This window comes from Pelecanus crispus, chromosome 8 (assembly GCF_030463565.1).
Source record: "Pelecanus crispus isolate bPelCri1 chromosome 8, bPelCri1.pri, whole genome shotgun sequence".
Lineage (NCBI taxonomy): Eukaryota > Metazoa > Chordata > Aves > Pelecaniformes > Pelecanidae > Pelecanus > Pelecanus crispus.
Genome location: NC_134650.1, coordinates 13,533,542 through 13,557,700, shown reverse-complemented (window position 1 = coordinate 13,557,700; position 24,159 = coordinate 13,533,542). Strand labels below are relative to the sequence as shown.

The 24,159-nt window shown below is 38.4% G+C and overlaps 1 protein-coding gene across 3 annotated transcripts in view; it reads right to left on the bottom strand.

Annotated features, from left to right (window-relative positions):
• Positions 1–4,361: 4,361 nt before the first annotated feature.
• Positions 4,362–24,159, bottom strand: part of TTC1 (tetratricopeptide repeat domain 1) — a 33,213-nt gene continuing 13,415 nt past the window's right edge. For all 3 annotated transcript variants that reach the window (XM_075715409.1, XM_075715410.1, XM_009478819.2), the window contains 5 exons: positions 23,120–23,232; positions 21,074–21,110; positions 19,166–19,314; positions 12,768–12,822; positions 4,362–4,695 (listed from right to left, as the gene is read on the bottom strand). In XM_075715409.1, coding sequence (XP_075571524.1) covers positions 4,562–4,695; positions 12,768–12,822; positions 19,166–19,314; positions 21,074–21,110; positions 23,120–23,232 — 488 coding nt within the window. In that variant the 3' untranslated portion in view covers positions 4,362–4,561. The remainder of the gene's footprint in view (positions 4,696–12,767; positions 12,823–19,165; positions 19,315–21,073; positions 21,111–23,119; positions 23,233–24,159) is intronic.

The following is a 24,159-nucleotide window of genomic DNA, read 5'->3' as shown; positions in this document are numbered from 1 at the left end:
ATGCATATGGGAAGACAAAACAGGTAGTTGCTATAAACGTGATGTAAGAGAATATAATCTTTATAAGGAAAGCTTAAAAAAGGCACGACTAACAAAGATAAGGATGATACAAGAGAAATTTTAATCTCTTAGGAACAAAAGCAGTGCTCAAAATGTGGTGGTGGCCTGTTGCCAACCATAAAAATGCTGGTGTTGGGTATTTCTCAATTTAAAGCAAGTGGGATATGTATTTGCCATTCTGTTAGCACCCAGGCAGAACAGTAACAGGACAGAAAATAAGCCCAGATATTTCACCTGAAATGGCCAACTGGCTCACCCACTTTGCCTTTAAGGTATGCTGGATACAGAGACAGATCACTGGAGCAACAGAGGGCAAAGAGGACAACCCAGGTAAATATAGGCTCGTTAATCTCACATCAGGGATAGGAATCTGAAAACATGATCAGAAATCCATTAATAAAGAACTGAAGGCAAACATGCAATTAAAATCCATCAAAAATAGACCTTGTCATTCAACCAGACTTAGTAAGTCTAATTATAAAGACTCATCACCTGGCATGGCACTCTACAGTATACACAATATTTACAGATAACTATCTACAATATAAAATAAATGATGCACACGTGGATTAAGATTGCCTCCCTGACGGATCTGAGTTTGCCACTGTCCTTCAAACAGAGATGTTTCCTGCCAGATTCTGCTCAAATCACTGCTAGACCTCATACTATTTGACACTTTCATCAGTGATTGAGAAGCAAATCTAAAGTCGCTCCTGAAAATGCTGGTAAGCAACAGCATGGTGGGAAAACACACAGAAAAACATATTGCTCAGTAAGACAGGCCTGCCAAACAAAGCATGACTTAATTTTTCATTTAGCTGCATTAACACAAGGAAGAAAACACTGTCCGCAGCTGCAGAAAGGGGAGTCTGTATCTCAGCTATCCCAGTGTCAGTTCTGATGATGTCCCTTCCTAAATGTCAAAAAATGGAAGATCTGAGACACAAACATTATGGAAATCCTGGAGAAAATTCTTTGTAGGGAGAGACTTGAAGCAGCCATGTCTTTTCAGCTTATGGAGAAGACCAGCAGGCCCCTTCATTACTCTGCAAACGTGTTCAGGGAGAAAAGACCAGGTACTAAAAGGTTTTTTATTTGGCAGGCAGAGTAGGAAGGAACAAAGGCCGGGAGCTGAGGACACACAACTCAAAGTGGAAAAAAGGCACATGCTTGTTAGAATAAGGGTGAGTAACTACTGGAACAAATTAGCAAGGAACTTGTCGGTTTAACAGCACTTCTATTTAAAAGATTATGTTTCATAAAACGTTTTTTTCTTATTAGAGGTTGTAAGTCCAAAATGTGTGACTCAAAACACCCTGGCACTGCGGAGGAACTGTGGCCAATTACAACAGAAGGAAGTACCAATTACCTTTCTGGTGGCAGCTGTGATGACTAGTTTAGACATTAAAAAAAACCAACTGAAAAATAAAAAGCAAAATAAATGTGATTGTTCAGGATTTGGACAATGCAAAACGACTTCTTTCAGGCAATGAACTGGAATTTTACCTAGAGGAGAACTTGCTGTAATGGCTGATAACACATTTCAGAGGTTTCTGTTTTAGCTGAAGAGTGGCACTTTGAGTAGGTATGACCTATAGATTTAAGTCCTCAGTAATGGTGTGCCCAATTTCCAGTGACTCTAACCTGCCTCTTTCACACAATGCAATTCAATTACAAACACAAGTGTGGAAAGCAAATCGGCTGCAATCCTTCAGCTTCATTTAATTTTAAAACTATAGGTACACATCAGGCATCCAGCAGGGAAGTTGCACACTTCTTTGATGTTGTGTTTGCACAGCAGATAGTAATTTCAAAAGTTTTGTTGTGCTTTTATTTTCCAGAATAAGTTAACCAGCCTCCACCTAAGAAGGCACATTTGCAGCCCTCCAGCTGTGTAAAGATGTGAAGCAGGAACAGAATGGAAGGAAGAAAATTTGTCACTGAACACGTTTGTAAGACAGGTAGCAGGTTGCTAAAACCCACTGCTTGTAACTTTGCACAACAGCCATACACTGGTAAATAACAGATACAGACACACAGTGTGTGTAAAGATAGCAATTAATTGGTGATAACAAAGATCTGTAGAAAATTTAAGTATCCATAGTAGTTTCAAGGTGGTTCCACTTTGAATGTGTATGTATGTTTTAAGGGCATGTATATACGTTGCAGTTGAGTGAAAGAGGGCACAGACCTAAGCTGCTTCACAGTCAGTGATGCAGGACTAGTGCTAATGTTGGTAAATAAGACAAAAGCCTAGATGAACTCCTTTCCCCACCCTTCAGCCCCTTTGGAAAGTTAGCTACTGTAACTCAAGAGACACTGCTTCCAGGGCCAGCCACTTTTTCCACTTTCAGGCAGCACAGAGCCTGCAACAGCAAGAACTGACATCCCTACCCGGCCCATGCTGAACTAGGAGCTCTAGGGATGCGTGATTCAGGCACACCCGAGTGCCTCAGTTTGGGCACAAGCCAAGCTATGAGCTTCAGCCCAGCACTGCCTCTGCCCAGGGCTCCTTTGAAGCAACTTGGACACCTTTTGCTCTGTAGCATTCCCGGTTTCAGCAAAGATTATTAACATTTATACTAGTCCCAACACTCTGCCCAACCCAATAAGCCTTCCCTGAATCTGAAGAGCTCGGTTTAGAAAGCAGAGTGGGTTTACAGCTAATTAGCCTATCTGGACCTGCACAGCCTCTTGGGTGTGAGCACACCGCTCTCCCAGCAGTCTCCCTCGTACCCACATTACCTGGGTAAGCTCGGCCCTCTGCCTGGATACTGGCATCTGACACACCCAGCCTCCAGCTGGCAAACCCTGCTCCAGCGGCGCTGTGGCTGCTCTGAGGGGCAAAATTTTTCTTTAAAACCTGCCATCCACACACTTACTCATTTGCCCAAACTTTATTAGTAAAGGAAATTCAGCCTTGCACATTAGAAACTTTACTCCAGTAAAGCACGACACAGTTACAGTTTCAGCACATGGAAATCCTAGAGGCTGTTTGCTGTTATTTATTCAAGTGACATTTTAATTATGCAGAAGATGTTAAAGGCTGCACAGGCTTTACTGTGAATTAGGGCTTCTCTCTTCTTTTGACAATGACATTTTAATTCCCATAGACTTAATACACACTCACCTGCAGACTTGAGATAGTTTACAAACAAACAGGTAACCACAAAGTCAAAACTAAAAATGCAGCAGGACAGAGTTGAACAACAATCAAAAAAACCCTCCACAGCTGCAGAGACAAAAATGAAAATAAAGCACCAAGAACACCCTAGCCTGAGAGACTATTCCTTTCAGGCATATCAGTGTAAAGACTGGAGCTCTGTAATTTCAGTCCTTAAGCACACAAAAAGAGACTTCCTGAAATGAATTTACGATGACAACTAATAGCCAACAGACAGCCACCACTAATTACTTAATTAATCATGTAATGAAATCTGCATGGAGACAACTGAAAAATCTGCCTCTAATGTAAACATTTCAGCATCAAAACAGTAAGCAGTAATTACAAAAGATACCCCTTCTCCAAAATCTGAATGAATTACTTCAACAGTACCTATACATATAGATAGATACTTCAAAGTCTTCAAGGTCTAGTACATTATGAAGATCTTTTGCAATCAACTTGAACATCACTTAGTTGTTTACCATTATGGATATCCGAAATATGAATGAATCTCAGACAAGCAAGTTTAATTAATTTTATCATACCATTACGAAGTGTGTGTGTATATATATATACACACAGAGGCACAAAATTTCCTTGTTACCCTCAGAAAAATTAATAAAAAGTAAACAAAATGTGGTGTAAGAATGGCCTGAGGTTAATTTACTGATATTGCTATAAGCAAGACAAAAAAAAAAAAATCGAATGCTTCAAACTAATGTCTTGCAAGTATGTTATTTGTGGGTGGCTATAAGCACTTTTAAAAACAATACTACCATGGGAATGACTCAAATAAGGCAAGAACTTCACAAACCAAACTGACAGAAATACCAAGCCTTTATTACAAAGAAAAATTATTCCACAGAAGAGGTTGGCTTGCTTCCATGCATGCTGTCAGTCATATCCACCTGCTGAGTGTGGAGAAGTGCTTCTGCTAGATTCATTAATTCCCCAAGACACCATTAGGCTTTGTTCTTGGCTACAGGTGCGTGGGCATTTTGATTCAGCTGAACTGCTTGCTAGAATTTTTTTGCCAGTATTGAATGGGCCAAAATAATGAACATGACTGTTGGACATCCAAACACCACAAGGGAAGGCGAAAAAAAAAAAAAAACAAAAAAAAACCCCACACACTAGACACTGTTATCACTAACATAAGTCAAATGACTTGCTTTGCATCCACATTGTAAATAATTTCACAAGCAGGGAAATGAATATGCTTGACTCTTATCTTCACTTGGGGAGTGTGAAGAATGTTTGCTGAATCCTTTTATTGGTATGTGTAAGCACACGGTCACGAAGCCTGAAATCCAGCAGAACTAGATTGAATTAATGTTATCTATTGTTGTTTGGATTTTGAACAAAATTGATAGAGTATGAACCAGTTGATGAATCCTGTTTTATCTGGAAATTTTCTGTTGACAGGCCAAAGGGGCGGAGAACCAAATTCCCAAGATCCTTCAGTTTGCCTACATTGAAAAGGAGAGATAACACGTTAAGTATTAAAGCAGAGGGAAAACTCCCATTGAATTATGCCCAACTACACAGTCCAGCTCTACTAATTTATCTACTAATTTAAGGTAAATGCTGTGGAAATCTCTGCAGTTTGTTGAATATTTAGGCTCTTACATGAATTAAAAAAAATTGCAATTGTGAGGTAGTGACTGTCAGCTTCGGGGTTGAAAACACATCATCATGCTGGTTCTGAGCGGTTTGTCGGGCAGCCCTGATGAAGAGCCACTGGCTGCAGTCATGTCTACATGGTTAAAGCTATCCAGAAGCACCTTATTTCCTCAGTTACAAGCTCTTGAGGCACGAGAGTTTAACAGCTCACAACAAAGTGCTGTCTCCCCTATACTTATGCTTGGACATAACTCTGATAGATGCCAACATTCAATGTTTTAACAAGAAGTTTTCAGCTCTGGTCATTTTTGATGCAGCTACAGCTCTATAAACAATCAACAAACTAGCCAGTTTCCTAGACTACCGAGAGAAACAATGACAGCCAGGGTTCAAACTGCTCCTTTGTAATGATTAAAAATCCCGTTCTAAATGTGTATATTGATATAAAGAAAAATAAAACAAATCCATCCTTGCAACTGTGTCTGCACCTGCAAACTAAGCAGTTCCATCTGAAGCATACGACTTTACAGCCATTCTGCTTGCAAAAAACCTCAGCACGATGTCATGTGACATGACATCATTAACTCGCTTTCAAAACTACAGGTCTCCAGGACTAACTTACCACTGCTAAGAGCTCTAACCAACCATTGGTTAACAAGCACTATTAAATATACATAGGCTATGACAGTTAATAAAATCTAAAGGCTTCTATCGATATATATGTATCATACATGCTTTCTGCCTGTATAAAATGAATCTTGCTACCATCTATAAAAGGGGAAGGACAACAAAACGATATCCTATTTTAAAAAACAGTATCTATACAGAAATGACAGAATAGATAAAAATGCATAAAATTAAACCAAGAAGCAGAGGTAACAACTTCAATGTTGGCTAAACACAAGCTGAGCCCCTGGCATGACAAGACAAAGGAGGAAGACGGTCAGTTTTCCAAGAAAAACATTATTTTCCTCTGGGCTTCAATGCAGCATTGTAGACTAGTTTCCCAAAGAACAGATAGGAGAAGTTTTGACAAGTTGAAGCCTACCCTACGTTTGCATGCACAGGCTACACACCACCTTTCAAAAAGTCTTCTACCTTTACTAGATCTTCAAGGTAATGGATTTTGTTTTGCTGGGAGTTTTGTGCGTGCACACGGTGGGCGAAAAAGTGACAACAACTATAGCCGGCACACAGGAAAGCCAGTTAAGCAACTGAAGTAGTCACAATCGTGACTAAAATGTGCAAATGCCACACCTGTTCCTACATGCATGTGTGTGCTTTCTGCAAGCTATCTTAAGTCATGAGAAACATCTCTTATTCTAGTCTTCACCTTTATTTCTAAACTAACATCTTAGACTCTAACTGCAAAGTCATATGAACATTTATCATTTAGTTTCTTTGCTTTTCCTAAGTTCTTTTGTTTGTTCGAAAACCCTGCTTCCGCCCAGCAGTGCAATCATCACTACTGCTATTAAGTTTCCTCACTACAATGCACCAGCCGGAATTTAGTTCAGGCTTTGTCGCTAAGCCAAACTGAAGCAGTAACTTCACAGCAGTGATAGAAAGTATAGATAGAAGTATAGAAACATAAGGAGCAAAGCCGTCTGTACATTCTTTACAGAAAGAGACAAGCAGTATTTATGTTGCACAACTGGAGTACAAACAGATGAAGAGATTTGCATTGCATGGCACTGCAGGCCTGCGACTGCGCTCAAAACAGAAATTGTATCCAAGTCTGAACTTAACCCATGGAAGTATGCCCCTTATCTCTTACCATCTGGCCAAGTCAGCTTGGACACCATCACCATAAACCAAAACATGCTATTTTTTCAGTCACATTTCCAAAACTGAATTGGGGGCAGGGGGAGCTTTTTTGAACACATTCACAGACAATAAAAAAGAAAAAATAGCTGGGGAAAAATATAAACAATTTCTTCTAAGGAACAACTAAGTCCCACGTAAAGAAACTAATGGTTAGCATTACTACAGTACTCCTAAATATGCCAAAGTAATTAAGAACTTGCATCAAAGTGCTGGTTCACAACTGGGTATCTTTCAGAGATTTGTGTAATTATTTTAAAGCAAGATCGGTCTTTGAGAGTCAACATGGAAATTCCATGGCCTTACACAGGGAAAAAAAGGCAACCTTAGCCTACAAAAACAGCTAGTTGGCAAGAAAGAATTTTTCTTCAATTTGATTTTTTTTTTCCCCTGTGTGGATTAACAGATGAGGTGGTTGAGTGATCTGGCCAAAGTCATTCCAGGGAGTGGCTCAGCTAGGATTACCTTCTTTGTACTGGTGGTGGTTTTTTGTGGGTTTTTTTTTTTGGTTGGTTGGTTGTTTTTAAGCTATACCCTGTTTAAGCCAAGTTAACTATTAAGTTCATAATTTTATACTAAAAGCATTTTGGTTAAAAAACTATGAAGTTGTTCATAGCATCTCTATGAGTGGGATGAATAGTTGCTATTGTACTTCTAGACAAACATTTGGTCATTGCTTAGCTTCAGGTTTGGGGTGAGAAGTGTCTTTGTCTACTGGTGGAAGAATCCTGGCATAGTCTGGCATTGCTAAAGCTAGTTGTAAGCAGTTCACAAGTTATCCAGGCACTGCAGCTGGCTCAGGAGCAGGCAGACCAGTTTGCCTGTTTCAGGAAACTGTGAAAGGTCTTTTCTAATTGGAGTTAGTACGATGGCTGGTTTCCGGTCTTACTAGAGCCAATAAACAGAGAACAACTGCCTTGGTATTCTTGCATGTAGCCAGGCCAGCTCTTCGGGAGAAGCTACAGACTAGATGATATATTCAATACTTTATTCTTCATCTCACTGGGATTGAATAATTAAAAAATACAGTCATAGGTCACCTTCCTGTTCTATCACTTAAATCCACATACAGCGATGCCTTTCGGTGCAGCCACATTTAATAAATTGTTCATGAAGCCGAAGAAAGCCTTGCCTTTTCCGGGAACTCAAGCCCAAAGCACTGCTCCTGCTGTCTTGGCACACATAAACCCATCATTGTAGGAAAGCACTATTTCCTCCTCCCCCACTCTCCTTTCATCCCTAAATTAAGATCTGTAGTTAAGTCCACCTCCCCCTCCCCCCAAAGAAAAGCCCTCTTAAAACAGAGACTGTGCTTGAAGGAAGGAAAAAGGCATGTGGAGCTGTGACTCAGCTGCAAAGAGTTCTCAGCAGTCAAACACTCATTTGTCCCTGAGCAGGGTCACATTCTCCTCTCTGAGGCTGTATTTTCATAGATCGTGTTCTTTTTATTTTAGAGAGCCTCTGTCTACTTTTCGCCTGGAACTCCAGCATGTTAAATTTCTTCAGCAAAGCAAATTCAGAGGTTAACAAGAAAACTAACTGGTAAAAATCAATTTAGGGCTCAGAAGCCTGTGATTCATTACTCACCTAAACTGCAATGTAACATCCTGTTGCAAAAGGCAGATGCACAAAAAGATTTCTCACGATTTACATTAAGATGGAACAGCCAAAATTAATTGCTATTCAGTCTTTCTGGCAATAATTCTAGTACAGTTGCTAGTGTTAATGTGGTGTTTGGAAGTTGAAAAACTGTATATTGTTTGTGTTAAGAATTTTTTTTGGATAAAAGACAAATTTCCTGATGGGGTCTCATCTTTGTATAACTTCCTGTATTCCAACAACATTTCTTAAGCAATTAAAAGAGCGAGGGCAAAACCTTTTCCCTTCCCTAAATGGTAACTGAGGACTGAACTAAAAGTAACTGTATATTGGCTCTGGTTTGAACTATTTAAAGTGTCCTCCCTATATACAGTATTGGGGTTTAGCAGCTCAGTTGTGAATACAACATAGCTTTCAGTATGAAAAAAGAAGAAACTAATTCTTTAGGCACTAAGCCTAATAAATATCTTTGCTGATCTCACATTGCTGGAAAAAATCTTACTGGCAGAAAGCCCAGGTGATATGCTCCAATAGGCCTTCCCATTAATCACATTGATAATCAAGTACATTTCACTGTTTTCTGAAATGCACTCATTTATAACTTAAGCTGAAAGTCCCAATAGTTTATAATTAGATTTGATGAACTCTGTGTGTATAAAATGGGTTACACAGATTGGCATATGTTCCATCCCATTTTTTTATATCCAATATACTTGGCTCCCCTGTAGCCATGCAAAACACTGTATTGTTGGTCACAGCCCCCTTGCTGCTAAACCTTGCTAAACCTATTCCAAACTTCCCCTCTTTTCACACCCTCTCCCCAAAGGAGCTGGTCCTAGTTATCACAGTAATTACAGTTTCTCTGAACAAGACTAGCTTGTTGCACAATAGCTGGAAATCTTTGGCTTTCAAGTCAGAAGAGAAATAAAAAAGAACACAGAAAATGGTCAGTATATGTTCGCGTCCTGGACAATTACTAAGGCAGAAGACGCTCATATGAAAGCATAAAGGGAAAGAGCCACATGGATTTAAAAGCTACTTTCAAAGTGTGCTACAAGTTAAGCTTTCATTAACATGAAACTCCGAGGTTAGTTCATACTGAGCAAACTGAGCAAAAAAGTGGCAGCACTAACCTGCAAAGGCTGAATGGAAAATATGAAAATAATTTAAATACAAATGTCAGCTTTGGAAAAGTTAGACCCTTGTAGAACACGTAGCAGAACTGGACTTTGTTTGGCAACAAAACATGTTTTTCCTAGTGACATCAACTTCATCGATCACATGCACTACCACTTGCACGCAAGAATTCATAGTTAGGTAGTCTGGAAGAAAAATCCAGCCAAGAATGTGTACTCTGATTTATTTACACACAATCACTTAAGAAGCAGTTTCAGCTTCAGACAAACTATGTGGTAATGAGCTGTAGCACTGGAAAACAGGAAACACACGTGGGGAAGGAAGAAGATGCACTCCATTTATTTCGGTTTGTTTGTACATAGCTTCAGTTTTCATGACAGTGTGTGTTAGTTGGGTATACCAGGACTTAGTGTTAGTTGAAAGAATAAAAGCCTAGAAAAACGTTACTGGCTGATTCATCAACCACAATAAGAATTCAATTCAATATCCAAACTTCAAAGGAGCCAATGCATGAAGTGTGGCATTCTTTCTAAAAGTTTTGTTGGTGATTAATTTCAGTGTAGCATCAGTGCTCCTGGACCAGGCCTAGCCTGGAACTATTAAGATGCATCTGACTTGCTCTCCTGGAACCAAAAAACCTGGGGTACAACCCAGACACTTGAGCTGACTCCCCTGTGAGAAGGCGGGGGAATGAATCCTTGCACACCTGGCACTGTTTAACCAGTAGTCAGATAATCTCCTAACAGATTACCACAAGCAACTGTCTATTCTGACACAGTACACAGTTGGTAAATAGCATTGACAAAGTTCTTGAAAAAGAAAAGTTGAAACAGCTGAAAACAAATACATTGTACAACAAAAACAATCCAAAGTAATCTTTTAACCACCACACTATATCAAGTTTGTCTTCTTTCACTCCTTCCAGAACTCTCATCTAATCCCCCTTCTTCAATTGTAAGGGTTTTTCCTTGACCTCAGAGAGAACAGCAGCATTTTGTAAACCTTGGAAAGTACTTCCTTCCCAGGCCTTCATCATTAGATCCATGGCATCTCTGCTATCTCTCTTACTGACAAGACACAGGGATTTTGTAACACTTCAAAAAATTAGTCTGGTTGCTGCCCATATTCTTAATTTAATTTCAAGTGTTCTATTAAGACAATGTATTAAGAAAAAATCCTCTATTTGTGTCACACTAGTGATCACGAGCAGTGCTACAAATAAAATACCACCTACCCAATTGACACCATGTAATTTTAACAATACATGTGACAATTTATATGAATCCTGTTATGCGCAAAGGTTGCAGATGAACACAGGGTTATATGCTGTACTACCCCACTCTTAGTCTGGTTTTCCTGGCTGTTTACAACAGTAAACATCAGTGTATCTCCTTGCATGTATGTAACGTAATTGACAAGGGATTCCTTTCTCAAGAATCCCAATATAAACAGCCTGAACTGGTTCCCAAAATACCAGTTCAGTTCTGAAATCCTTACTGCCACTGGATTAACACATTTTAAAAAGATCACATCTACTCTGAAATCTAGGCAAAAATTAGCAGTACAGAACTAGGTTTGTAATGGCAGTTTATAAAGCTGGATTTCTTGTTTCAGTATAGTCCCTTGTGATTAGAAGCCCTTTAGACATTGGTAATAATGGTACAAAGGGAGAGTTCAAAAAAGATCAGGAATTGTTTTTATATTACTTCGTGTTGAAACCCATCCCATGTCCTACACATAGGCATGATCCTTCTGGATTCCTTTCTGCATTTGTCATTTATTTATAGCACTATCACACTGAACCATCTTTATTTATGGCTTGTTCTAAGTACAATGGTGGAAACAGAATCTGATGATGTAAAGCTCTAGAAAGCCTCACTGCAACTTTACTAGGTCAAAACAGGTACAAAGCAAAAGCTAATCAGATGCCCTGCACAGCCAGGGAAAAAAAAAGTTTGCTTCAGCATAAGCCCTTGAAACAGCCTCTTCTTCCCAAATATTTTAAGAATTAGCGTTACAGTATGCAAGACAGACTGAGTTTATTTAACCTGATTCTCTGCAGAATAGCAAAACACTGTCTTCCCCTTTCTCATCCCAAACCCTCAAAGCCTACTCATCTTTAAAATAGCATTTCATCTGTGACTTGTCACACCTAGAATGAGTAAACAGGTAACTACTGAAAGCTATTTGAAACAGGTTAGGTACAGTTAGTTTCTCTTTATCTTATACTGTCATTTATCCTTGCTCTTTTGTGTGGGTTTTCTAAACAGTACAAATTAAAACATTATATAAAAATAAAAACTCATTTTATAAAGCACCAGAATGTCAGACTGGTTTATGTACTGTCTGAACCTGTAAGAATTAACAAACCCTGTTCAGTCGGAGGCAGTAGACAATGTTGACAGCAGTCTTTTTTTTTGGGCAGGAGGTTCCCCCCAAAACTGTTAGTTTAACCATAACACTGTGAGTGGTGCAAGGAAGTGCTTTATACTTAAGATTACCCATGAAAACCAGTCTTGCTTGGGCAGTATTATTTAAGTAGTTACCCTTCTGAAATACATCAATCCAGTTAAGGTATTATCCAATCAATACCATACAACACAATGATGGGGGCACATACATTCAAATGAGTTATATTAATTAAATTCTCTTTTCTACAAGCAAGAAGAGTCAATAGTATCTTTTGGTATAGAATTGTAAAAAGTCAAGAGACAATGAGCTACGCAGTTAGGAAATCCAATTCCACTCCTAGCAAGGCCAGATGCCTGTTTGTAACACTAGGTAGGTCTAATTCAGCCTCCACACAAACAGAACTGAAACACTATATAATAATCAAGGTAAACATGAAGACTTGGAGGTCTATGGGTTGGAAGTGCTACAAAAAGAACCAAATTTATTTCTTCAGACACAAGATCAAACATGCTCAGTTATTACAGCTGGTTGACTTCTTTTATGTAAAGGTTTAGTGAAAACCCTGTTTCATCCCTTTCATGGGAATGCTTCCTTTGAAGGTTTACTTGCAGAGAGAAAGGGCAGAGCAGTTGGTCTGTTTCAAACCATGTTCCCCTGCTTTTACATGCATCAATATTAAATTGTTTTAGAAGGTCTTGAGCATCTCTTTCTTTAATTTTAACTAATAGCCTTTTCTGTACGGGAGAATTATTTGGCTAGAACTTACTGTAGGTGAAACCAAGCAATAGAGAACTACAAAGAAATCGAGTTTTGTTTAACACAGAACAAGTATTTCTTTTAAGATTTGCCTTCTTTAAATTTTATGCAAGAGATTCTACTCATGCATTTTTATTTTTCAAGTAGACTGTGAAGATTATTATGCAAGTTATATGTACATGCTACTTACCTAACATTTCTTTCTTTAATTTTTCATTCCGCTCTTCAATTTGTCTAGGTAATCGCTGTGGAGAGAGATAAAAATTGGAACCAGACCCATGCTTTCAATAATACTGTAGGTTAAGCTTATGGAATTTTCAGACACATACGCAGGATACGCTGTTTATGGCTTAAAAGGAATCCTTATGTCAAACTGCACTTTCATCTTATTTTGGAAACCTGTAATTCATCCTATGACATCAGTTCATATAAACAGTAAGTTGTAACTTGTAAGTGCAGGTTTCATACAGGCATACATTTTTACTGCTGAAAAACACATCCGATCTGTTTGCTTGGGATTTTAATTGAAAACCTTATGGAATTTAAGAGACTTACAGTTAAAGTATATTTTAGCCTTATCTCCTCTGCTGCATGCATGAAATTCGGTAAGAGAGGCTAGAGGAACTAAGCAAGGACAGCACTTGACTTCTGAACATAAACACAGGTGTAATGAGGAAAACATCCATAAAGTCAGTTCTCAATGGCATCACACTTCAGGGTAACCCACACTGTAAAAACACTACCATCTTCTAAATACAAACATTTAATCAGAAGATCACTGAATTAACTGTCTATGAACTTCAGGACATAGTTTAATGAGCAGCATCTTATTACGCAATGTATGACACAGTTCTAAGGAGGACAGGGTATGACAAATGAGGGCCTTGATTTGGCAATTGATCATGGGGAGGGAACTCCCAACAGTTCATCCTGAGCCAAGGTCCTAGTCCAATAACAGTTCATTAACATGCTTTTTCCCTCCTCAGAACTGGCACCAGTGTTAAAATCTGTTGCACCTTCACAGAGAAACTTACCACATGTTTCTTATAAGCATTATTTAACTGAATGATCTATGCATTCCTAATGATTTGGGATTCCCATTTATGCCTAGAACAGCTGTGTTCTTTTTGTAAGTTCCACTTTGTTTAGAAAGATAAACCAAAGTTACACACTACCTCAAAAGTATTAAATTTTTCAGTTGCTTTGACAAATTGTTAATAAAGTTAGCTATTAATATCTCTCTTCGAAAATAAGTACAAGGAAACGGATGAGTATATCAACCAACAAAGAAGAGCTAAGGTAGTTAAGAAAATAGGATTTTAAAAGTATTAAATAATTAAATATATAAAAATCTTATATCTATAAAAGATACAACTAATTAAACATCCTTACACAGTATGGGTGTTTTGCTATATGATTGTAATGATCATTATTAATTAGAATTTTATATTCACTACAACTAAATTTACCACAGTATCATTGAAATTTTGCATTCTCTATACATCAATTAAATACAATATAAATCCAAAATATATTACAAATGACAGTCACTTTTTATACATCTTTTACATATTTTTCAGAAGTACTATTTCAAGCTTTTTACTAAACTTATTACTGTATAATTCTGGCAGTTTTGCATACAATTATATGCATAACTATGCTGTCTCTTCTTGTGGAGGTCATAGCAAATAAGACAGATCTACTGCAATGGTGCTATCAGTAAATTAATTACAGTTGCAGACTATGGTAACAGGTGTGAAATTCACTCCTGATATGCTTCCTTTGTGGTAATTGGCTTCTCAACATAGTTAAAAGAATTCATTTCCTAATCTTGTTCCTTCCTGTCATTTACAGCTCCAGTCATCATGGATAGGTTTGTCATCCTGATATCATTGCTACAGTGAAATCAGATGTTCACCTCAAGAAAAAGCCCATTGACAAGGCTGCCTGACTATTCCTCTCCTCTTCAATGCAGAATACGCTGGCGAACACAGGCAAAGATAGTTCATTTTCTGTAGTGATGGGGAAGAGAGGTGGTATGCCCCAGAAAAAACAAACAGAAATACAAGTACTGAGGAATATAGTGCAGATATATATGGATGGCTAAGCCTGAATCCAGCCCAGGCCCAGCACCACCATCAGTGAGCCAGATCTAATTAGCCCAGTCAGACCTCATCTGACTCCTGCTGACCCAGAGGGGCTGATTAAGTTGGGTGCAGATCTGGACCTAAGCTGCCTGCATGAAAACATGTGTGGATATCCCCAGGCTCTAAATCCAGTTTGCATTGTGGCTGTGAGATTTGCTGAATCTTGGACCAATTGGGCATATTATAGCATGTCTCTCTCACATTTGGATGTTAGGCTTTAGGAGGAAATGGAAACACAAATCCTTGATCTGAAATACATACTCCATGTTTTGTTTGTCTAAATACTACTATTCCAAAGACTCAGCATTTCTCACTCCAGAAATGTACTTGCAGGGTTAGTTATCTATAGAAAGGTGTCTGTGAGGACAGCTATTTATCTGGTGTCTATGCTACTGATCTCAAAGTACAGCTTCTTTTGGTAAATTTAAGTTTATCTGGCCTGCCAATCCCTCAAAAACTGTCTTGAAGCTAAAATTCACACAACACTGTTATGCACCTGCTAAAAACAAAACCTAAAGATAGATACCATATAATGAAACACTTTCCGGAAAAGCATCAATAGGGATTATTTGACCACAAAACATTATAATTTCAAACTGTTTAATTTGGCATTGAAGATGTCAAAAATAACTAAAGTATACGACACTAGGATTTAAATCAAAACACCAGCACTGTAATCCTGAAATATAAACAGTACTGAAATTTTAGAGCAGCTACCAAATCAAGGATCAAAGCAAAGAACTACTGTATATTTAATATTTTTAAACTGTCATTTAACAAAATCATGACATTCCCTAAAGGAGTATGTGGAATGTTTTCTATGTACAGGAAGGAGAAAGATTTGCTCTAACAGTGAATGAGGCTAATTTGCAGATTCTCTTGATGCATCACTTTCATTACCAGTGAGGGGAAAAAAATGCTGCAATATTTCTGCAAAGAGCAATGCACTTTACCTTACAATAAAGCAAAGCACCTTAGTCTCCTACATATTAGATGTGTTAACCGCAGACGTGGAGTCAACATTACAGCTGGAATTTTTTATTATGACATTTAGAGATTTTATGAATCTCTAAATGAATTAATTTTATTTATGAATATTAAAAAAAAAAAGTAAAACTAGCTGTCAGTATTTCCTTCACAATTTTTCAAGAGGGGAGTTTTAAGCTTCAGTCTCAAAAGATTGCTTCTACCCTGAAACTTTACAAAGAACAGAACCAACTCAGGGCATAACGTCCTAAATCCCACTGCAGTGTAAATTGAGAGCATTTTGTACAAAGTGTTCTGCACCACATGTGAGCCTAAAGCCTCTGCCTAGTAAAACGAGGTCAAGGAGCAGAAGGTGTATGAAACCACCTCTGTACTTCCCAGCTACAAAAATTAAGAATAAATTACTTATCATTCTAAAACACTCCTGAAAGATGGCCAGGAAGAACAGCAGCACTGTTCGTAATTCTCTTCTAGTGCAAATCTCCACTGGTTACTGAGCAAGGGCTCTACTGTGAGACTATTAGAGGCATACTCACTGAAAGAAAACTGTGGTTTTGCAAGAGGTATAAACGACAGTATCTATACTTCCAGGGGGTTCCAATCAGCTAATGTATGTATTTTAAACTCCTTACATTTTATAAGAACTACTGACAATGTTCCCAAGTCTCAATCTGTGGAGTCCTGACTGGTGGTTCATAACAATGTCTGATCTTCACAGTTGTTCTTTGTATGATGAGCTGCTAAAATGCACTCTATACACGAATACTATTTTATGAAGTAACTGGCTAGATTACACTGGGCCTCACTCTGGAGCTAGTCTAATGCTGAAGACTACAAGCTACAGAAACTAAACCCCATCGTTTCCTTCAGAAATGTCAGCAAACTCCTTGGCTGAATTCCTGGATCCAACAAGCCATAATCTCAGCTAGGAGACTATAAACAAAGCCAACACAAGTACTCTTTTCTAGACTGTGATGGACCCATCACATTCACTACCCATGCAGTAATGATATTTGACAGGCTTGTCATTTTTTAAGCCATTGCCAAGAGCTAGGTGACAAAGTGCTCTCCTGCTTTCAACCAGATGCATGCAACAAGCATCAGGGGGTTGTTTCACAGTACAGTAAACTGACCTTGTCAGTGGGTGCTGCCAAAAGGGGTGGCCCCAATTCCTGCACTGCCTTGACCACGCCTTCCTTCTTTCTCACTAGCATTTGCAGCAGGACTTGTCTAACTGCAAAAAGCCAAGGCAATATGAAAGTACTTTGGGGCTTTTTGGTTGCTGGCTTTTTTTGTTCGCTTGTTGCCGTTTCTCCCTTTAGCAGAGTTAGTTGTCTGCCAGACTCATATATAGAACCAGCCATCCCCTAGGGTCAGATGTGAGCTAATACCAGCACTAGCACAAGGAAAGCAACTGGACAGCTTTGTAAGCAGCAGGCAGTTAGTACATCAGTGTAGCTGTTTTGTGAAACCATACCCTTACAGGAGTTACACAGTTAAGCAGGGTATTTTTCTGCCATCAGTGCAACTGATCCAGTCGCAAAGGAAGTAATTTCAGGTAAGGCTTCTTGTCTAATACACTATAAAAGCAGTTTCTAATCTGTCACTTACAACACCATAGTATGCAGAAAGGTGGGGTGGGGGGCCAGGGTGGGAATCACCACTAATGATTTATTTTCCCAAATGGAGGGTTAAAACAGTTAAAACTAAGCCTTTCAAAAATATTTCTCCATTGACATATTCAAAGTGGTTTTAGAGATAACTTTGCGGGTGAAGCAAATAATTTTTTTTTTTATGGGGCAGTATATGTTGCAGGTTCAGTGATGTGATACTGAACTAAAATAATGACGCCCTTTGAAAATCTAACCAGATATAAATAAAGTCAAGTATTGGCATATGGATTTGGGTGCCCAACTAAGACTTACTTTTTAAAATTGCATCCATCTACCTTAAAATGGAATTAAATAATAGTTTGGCTGGTTTTTTCCCTGCAGAAGATGGGTTAGCTCTTTTCAGGCTCTCTGGTGCTTGCAAACCATTCACCTACCATGACCTGAAGCTCCCACTTTGATAAAAAGTGACCACCACTGTACTTTTTATAGTGACTACCTTTCATTAGCACATGTTCCTTCAAAACCACAGGCTGTCTGGCTACATCTCTACCTCATTTGTCCTTTCTAACACAGCCTTCATAACCTCTTTTCAAAAATAAGAAAAGCAGGCAGCCTGTAAGAGGAGCTTTCTGCACAAAATAAATTTTCCTTCTTGCTACCCGTGTGAAAAGACCACCTGAAGTTGTCAAATCCACAGCTATTTTCCACACTAGGCATTAACATACTAAATATTACTAGAAGAATCACTTTCTGCTGGTATTTTACACAGAGAGTTACTTAAAACCTCAAATCAGCAGGCTGTGGCAGGAAACTTTTAAAGCATTTCCTTACATTTACAGAGATATGGCAAAGATTCTGCAAGAAATGTTTAATCCTGAAATATTTGTAATTTGATTGAAAGTGGACATTGGACCACAGCACTAAGCTGCAGAATTGGGTTTTGGTTTTTTTTTTTTTTAGAAAGAAGAAAGTAACTGAATCAGGAGAGTGCTGTTTGCAACCCCAAGGTGCCTTTTTCTTTAAGTGAAAGGCTAAGTTTTTGAAGATTAATAGCAGACTTCAGTCACTATTAGTAAAATAACTCAAAGTGGCCAATACACACACAAGGCGTAGCAAAGAACAAGAACAGAAAACAGCTAAATCAAGAAACAAAAATATCAACATTTTAAAGGAGCTACAAACATAGATACAGACTGATAGAATCCTGCCTCTTTGCCATTCTCAAAGTTATATAATTCAGTCATCAAAAAAGTAATTATTTTATAATTATGCTATAAAGACATTCGGCTGCAAATTTACCAATTGGAAAAATAATTCTACTGAAATAAAACCAGACTCCAACTAATTAAACAGCTAGCAAGAACTGTATTATAGGGTGCTTGTATTCTGATCTCCAAATTTAAGATCCTTACTGAAATGATGGCTACTAAAATGCAGCAGTGGTTCAGGCAACATTTTCTAGCACATGCATAAATACAATTAACAGCCTCAATCAGCAAACTAGAATGAAGTATGTGTGCGTGTGCATGCTGTTCAACAGCTAAACATGTAATTACATGCTTGCAGCTCCAAACACACGTTTACTTTCACTCGTTGTAATAAGGTAAAAAGAGGACTTTGCTTTATGGACCTGAGACCTGTCATGGAAGTTGTGGCAGTTCACATGATCTTCCTTATGTAAAACCAGATGAGAAAACCACTATGCTTTCAACTCAAAAAAAAAAAAAGTTATCACCACTGCATATGAAGCTGCTTGCATAAACAGCATTGAATATTTAGAATAGGAAAAAAAAAGACAACCTTGGTTTAAAGTTAACCCAAACTATACTAAAAAGGCTTACCATGCAAGCTTCTCTGGCTTGATGAACTGATGGGTCTTTTTCTAGGACTGCCTTATAATCTTCCAAAGCTTCATCTAGTTTTTCTGTTTTTTCATATAGCTCTGCTCTCCTCAGCAAAGCTCTAATATAGTTAGGATCTAATTCCACTGCTAGAAGACAAAAACAAAGGACAGTATTTTACTTGAAACATTTCTACACCCCTCAAATGAATTGTGTAGTAAATTCTTAATAGTTATCTTTATAATGTAGCTTAGAATCAAGCAGAGTCACAGTTTAAAAGCTAAGTCATAATTCAGAAAGGCATACATCTGCCTGTGAAAGTCTAATGCAAATGGTCATACTTCATTTAATGTCTACAATCTACCACAGACAGAAGCAATTTATAATGCACATTTAATTTTGCAATACTATATATGCAGAGATTCTAAGTGACGCCTCAGAAATTTTAAGGACCTGTAACATATTTTTGAGCTTTTGTATATTAATAAGTGTATATTATTAGATTACAGCTAAAGTTAAATATACCTAAAGATACACATAGCAGGGAAAATAAGCATTTCCCTGCTTATCTTAGTTCAAGTTGAGACAACTACAGGAGAACTACTGGTGGTGTTCTGAATTTAGTATCAAACAGTCAAAATTGGGTTGGGAATCCACAAACACTTATATTAGATCTACAAGTTAGCAGAGTGGCATACTGACTGAATTTAAGCTTTTCCTCTCCTTATTCCCTTGGTAGCCAAGACTCTGTTTACAGATGCACTTAAGACTGAATGCTAAACTTAACAGTAACCTGCAGATGGTAACTTCTCAAGAATTTCTTCATCCATTTTTCATCACAGAAAGAGGGAGTATGAAAGACTGCCCATTTTATAATTACTAACCCATTAAAATGGTTCTCGGGACAATTAAATCTAGGATTATCTAGCTAAATATTCTAGCTTATTTCTTCTGGAAGGACAAAGACAATGCTACAGTCAGCAAGTTGCAGGTTAGTGTGAATTGCTTTGCTGTGCTCCAAGTGTTGCATTGCAGTTTATAAGCCAAGTCCCTAGGGAGTGTCAAGCGATGGTAGGTTTAAGTCTCACTGCTGCAAAGCAGACCAATTCCCTTTCAGCCACTACAAAATTAGCAGAAGTGTTTTTCAGATTGCACCACCACCAAAACAAGGCAAACCCCCAAAGTGACAGAGGCCAGCTAGAATTTATTACCTTCAAGAATACTTTTAGCATGTACAAACTCATATTTACTGTACAAGCAGTACTGGCACGCAGCCATTGGATTAGTTTTCTGATTGGTAATTTGGATTTTTTTCCCCAGCTGTCATGGGGAGTTCAACAAATATTCGAGCATGGGTGAGTGGGTGGAAGCAGTAAAGCAATGCACAGCTGAAATGATTTCACCAGAAGTTGCAGAGAGAAAACTATGCAGGACAAGAACGGGAGAGCATAAGCCCTTGTGACAAAGCAAAAACCTTTCACAAAAGGGCCTTGATAATGCTTTTAATTCTATCAGGCCTCATGGTTCTTTGGAATCTGGGATTAAACGAAGATTTGGCGGGGGGGGAATGGCAGGTGGAAGTGGGTTTAAAATAGTAGGTGTAAGGAAACAGCTTCCATAATAAAAAGACACTCCTATTAAAAAATGTACCAACAGCAGCCTTATGGGCACAAGAGAACAGAAAGTAAATTATTACAGACAGGAAAAGTTTGATAGACATTTTACAAAATCAATAATGCAAATAATATAAATTATTCTAGATTCAGGTGTCTTCCACCACAGCTCTTCTACAAATTCTTTAAAGACCCTTACGCCCAAAATTACAGCTCTGCAGTAAGGCACTAACTGACATAATTTATGTACGAAAGATTTGGCACAAGAGCAGCACACAGGAAAAAAATCTCATACCTTTGCTGCTGTCACTTAGAGCAGCTTCCGTCTTGTCCTAGAACACAAAATAGTTTCGTTATATTTAAACCGTATTTCTTGGGAAACAGATTATTTACAATTGCAAGCAAAAAGGTTTGTCTGGCATTCCAAGGAACTTGGATGTTCATGTAATCAAGGCTTTTCATACCATTGCTTCTGATGTAAAGCTCTTTACCAGTGATTAGCTTCCTCTCTGTGAAGGCTGCCAGTGTTCAAATTGCACGGCTGCCCCACTAATCGGTCTGCACTGAACAGCCGGCAGCAAGCTACAGTCAAAAGGCTGAGTCACATCCGCAGGCCTTGGCTGAACAGAGCTAGAGCTTTTCTACCTTTGTCAAATAATTAAGGGGTTGAAATAGATGGCTCCCAAGACTCCCAGATAAATTCTTGTCTGTACGAGCTAAGACATTTGGAGAGCAGATACTGCCTTTAGCACTAATACAGTTTTCTCTACAAAGGACAATGCATGAGAGTTCCAGAAGTGGTAGGGACAAGATTTTAGTGCACCCAGACAACCATAGTTAGAAGATGAGAGCCAGGCAATCTGCTTATAATTAAACAAGAGAAAAAAAACAAAAGAGCTGAGACAGAGGATCCTATTTTCATTCGAAGTAAAAGGGCTTAAAAAAAAAAAATCAGGTGCTGTTCTGTGCTTGTGTTGTTGATTTAAGTAGCAGTAATCTTTCTACACCCAAGGAACTATTTTCTCCTCCATAAAACAGAAGCTGTCTCACAGAAGAATGCCTTACAACCCTTTATTGTAGTGCAAAGCAAATGGGCGCAGCAGCTATGGAGAACAAACTTAATGAGGAAGTTATTAATAATATGAATGTATTTTCAGAGTAACTTATTGGTCTGTCAGGTTCCACTGATCTATACTGGTGAGATACACGAGTTTGTGCACAGTTGTTCTATCATCTTGGGCTCCTTTGGGGACTACTGGATTAGTTTCCCAGTGATACGAATAGTTAACATTTGTATTATGAGGAGGTTTTTCAGTTTACAGCTTTCATATCTGAAAGGTTCCAGCATCTGTTATTACAGATTTTATTCCATTTTTTCCTTGTCTGCTCAAACAATTCAGTATCCCAACAGAGAGTTAGATAATTCTAGCCGAACAAGAATATTCTATGCTGAATAAGTATTTCTTTATGACTAAATATGGCTGCAAGGTACATTTCTAAACAGAGCTGCATCTGTCTCAATACTGGAGGAAAACTGCAAGAAAGTCCCCTTTGCATGAAGGTGAACTGAGGACAGGAGTTACTGTGCTATTTTTGTATAATAATTTCATCTTAAAAACAAAGGCAAAATAGGGAGTGATTTCCCCTGAATTCTTAGTATCTCCTCTTTCTAAAGAGGTGAAAGTTTCTGTTCAGACAGACTGTTCTATGCCTTCCATGCTACCTAAGTGTATTGCTGGTTCTGGTAACATCTGGGCACCTGTCCTTGGTCAAGGAATAGAAAACATATGAAGAAACCTGTAGCCATTCTATCCAGACTGTGCCCTACTATATAGGTCTATCCTACTATATAGCAACTGTGAAGGAAGCAGACTAACTGAATTAATAAAGCCGTAGTTAGGAAGTCCTGCTTATGCCTTAAAGCGTTTGAGCCAATTAAATGAAGGCAAGTATATGACAACCCAGGCTTTTAGAAGAAAGATAACTAGCTACAATTCTGAACTATCTAATACATGGTCTGCATACAGTAAACATGCTCTGTTCCATGTGAGCTTTGAATTTCATTAAAATAGAGAGAATGAAAGAAAAATCAGTGTTTTAAACATAATGCAGCAGAGCAACTTTGAACAGCTGTTCCGACTGCAACTTTCAGGTCTGTATTCATCCTCAGTAAAACCAAGTGTACCAGCATTTCTACTGCAAGCGTGACAGACTGAGCAAGCAGCAAAACCTGCAAACAGCTTTATTCCTTTGCCCTCCTTTATGCACCCCTAATGACTTCATTATCGCATTTGTCATATAATCAATACACGGTGTTTCATAAAATAAAAAGAATATTCACCTGTTTCATTTTTGCAGCAGCTCTGTTTGAAAATAAAACAGCCCTATCTTTTTGGAAGCAGGCTGGACAAATCTGCAGAGCCTTTGTATAAGAGTCTTCTGCCTCTCCATAGTCTGCAGATGCAAGAGAAAAAAAAAGCCAAAACGGACCATTCATTTCAAATGCCAGTACAGTCAGTGAACCACATAGCCAAGATTTCTTTGGAAACATTTCTCAATGTATGATGCAGTATTAAACCAGAATCAGTAGCTGCTCTCAGACAAAGTACATTACTAAGTAGTACATATCAATGATAATTAATTATTTTAAAATCAACACCCTTGTAAAAGCAGAAGTATAGTCCTGAGCTTAATGCATGATGTGCCTATAATTCTCATCCCTGAAATTGTTTCATTCTATTTGAGAACCAGCCTTAGAGGCAGAATCTTTAGATTAAGTGTATCCTTAATCTGAAAGGAAGCATGTGCTGAAACACGTCAGTGCACTGATACCTGTTCACAGCAGCTACGGAGTTATTTTATTTGCCAGATCGTCTTCAATGACTGACTTAAAGGTCAGTCACCACAAAGCCATTATCACCCAAAGGTCATCCGTCATCAAATCTGGTCTAAAGCAAGGACCAGTGGTAAACCACATGGGATTATCAAGTTATTAACTTTCTAATAAAGGTAGAGTCAAGAGTGAAAAGGCCCTATACTGACTCTGAACAATGCCCTGCCAGCTGACAAGTGCATTGTCCTCAAAACAGAACAATTCTTTGTGTGCACATTAGCTGGTGACCATCCAGGTGCTCAAAAGGTTGTGTGATTAGTAACCACTGTGGCAGGCACAGGCACACTGAAAGATGTGCCAAAGAATTTGTCAAGAACAGGCTATGGATGAGACTTCGTAAGATGATTCAGCCAACATTACAGACTTGCTGCTTTCATGGTCCAGGCAGTTTCCTGAATTGGTAAGTCATTCCCCAGGAATCTGGCTCTCTTAGCACACAATAAGAGACCTCCAACAGGAAGGCCACTGTCTGGTTATCAGGGTACACT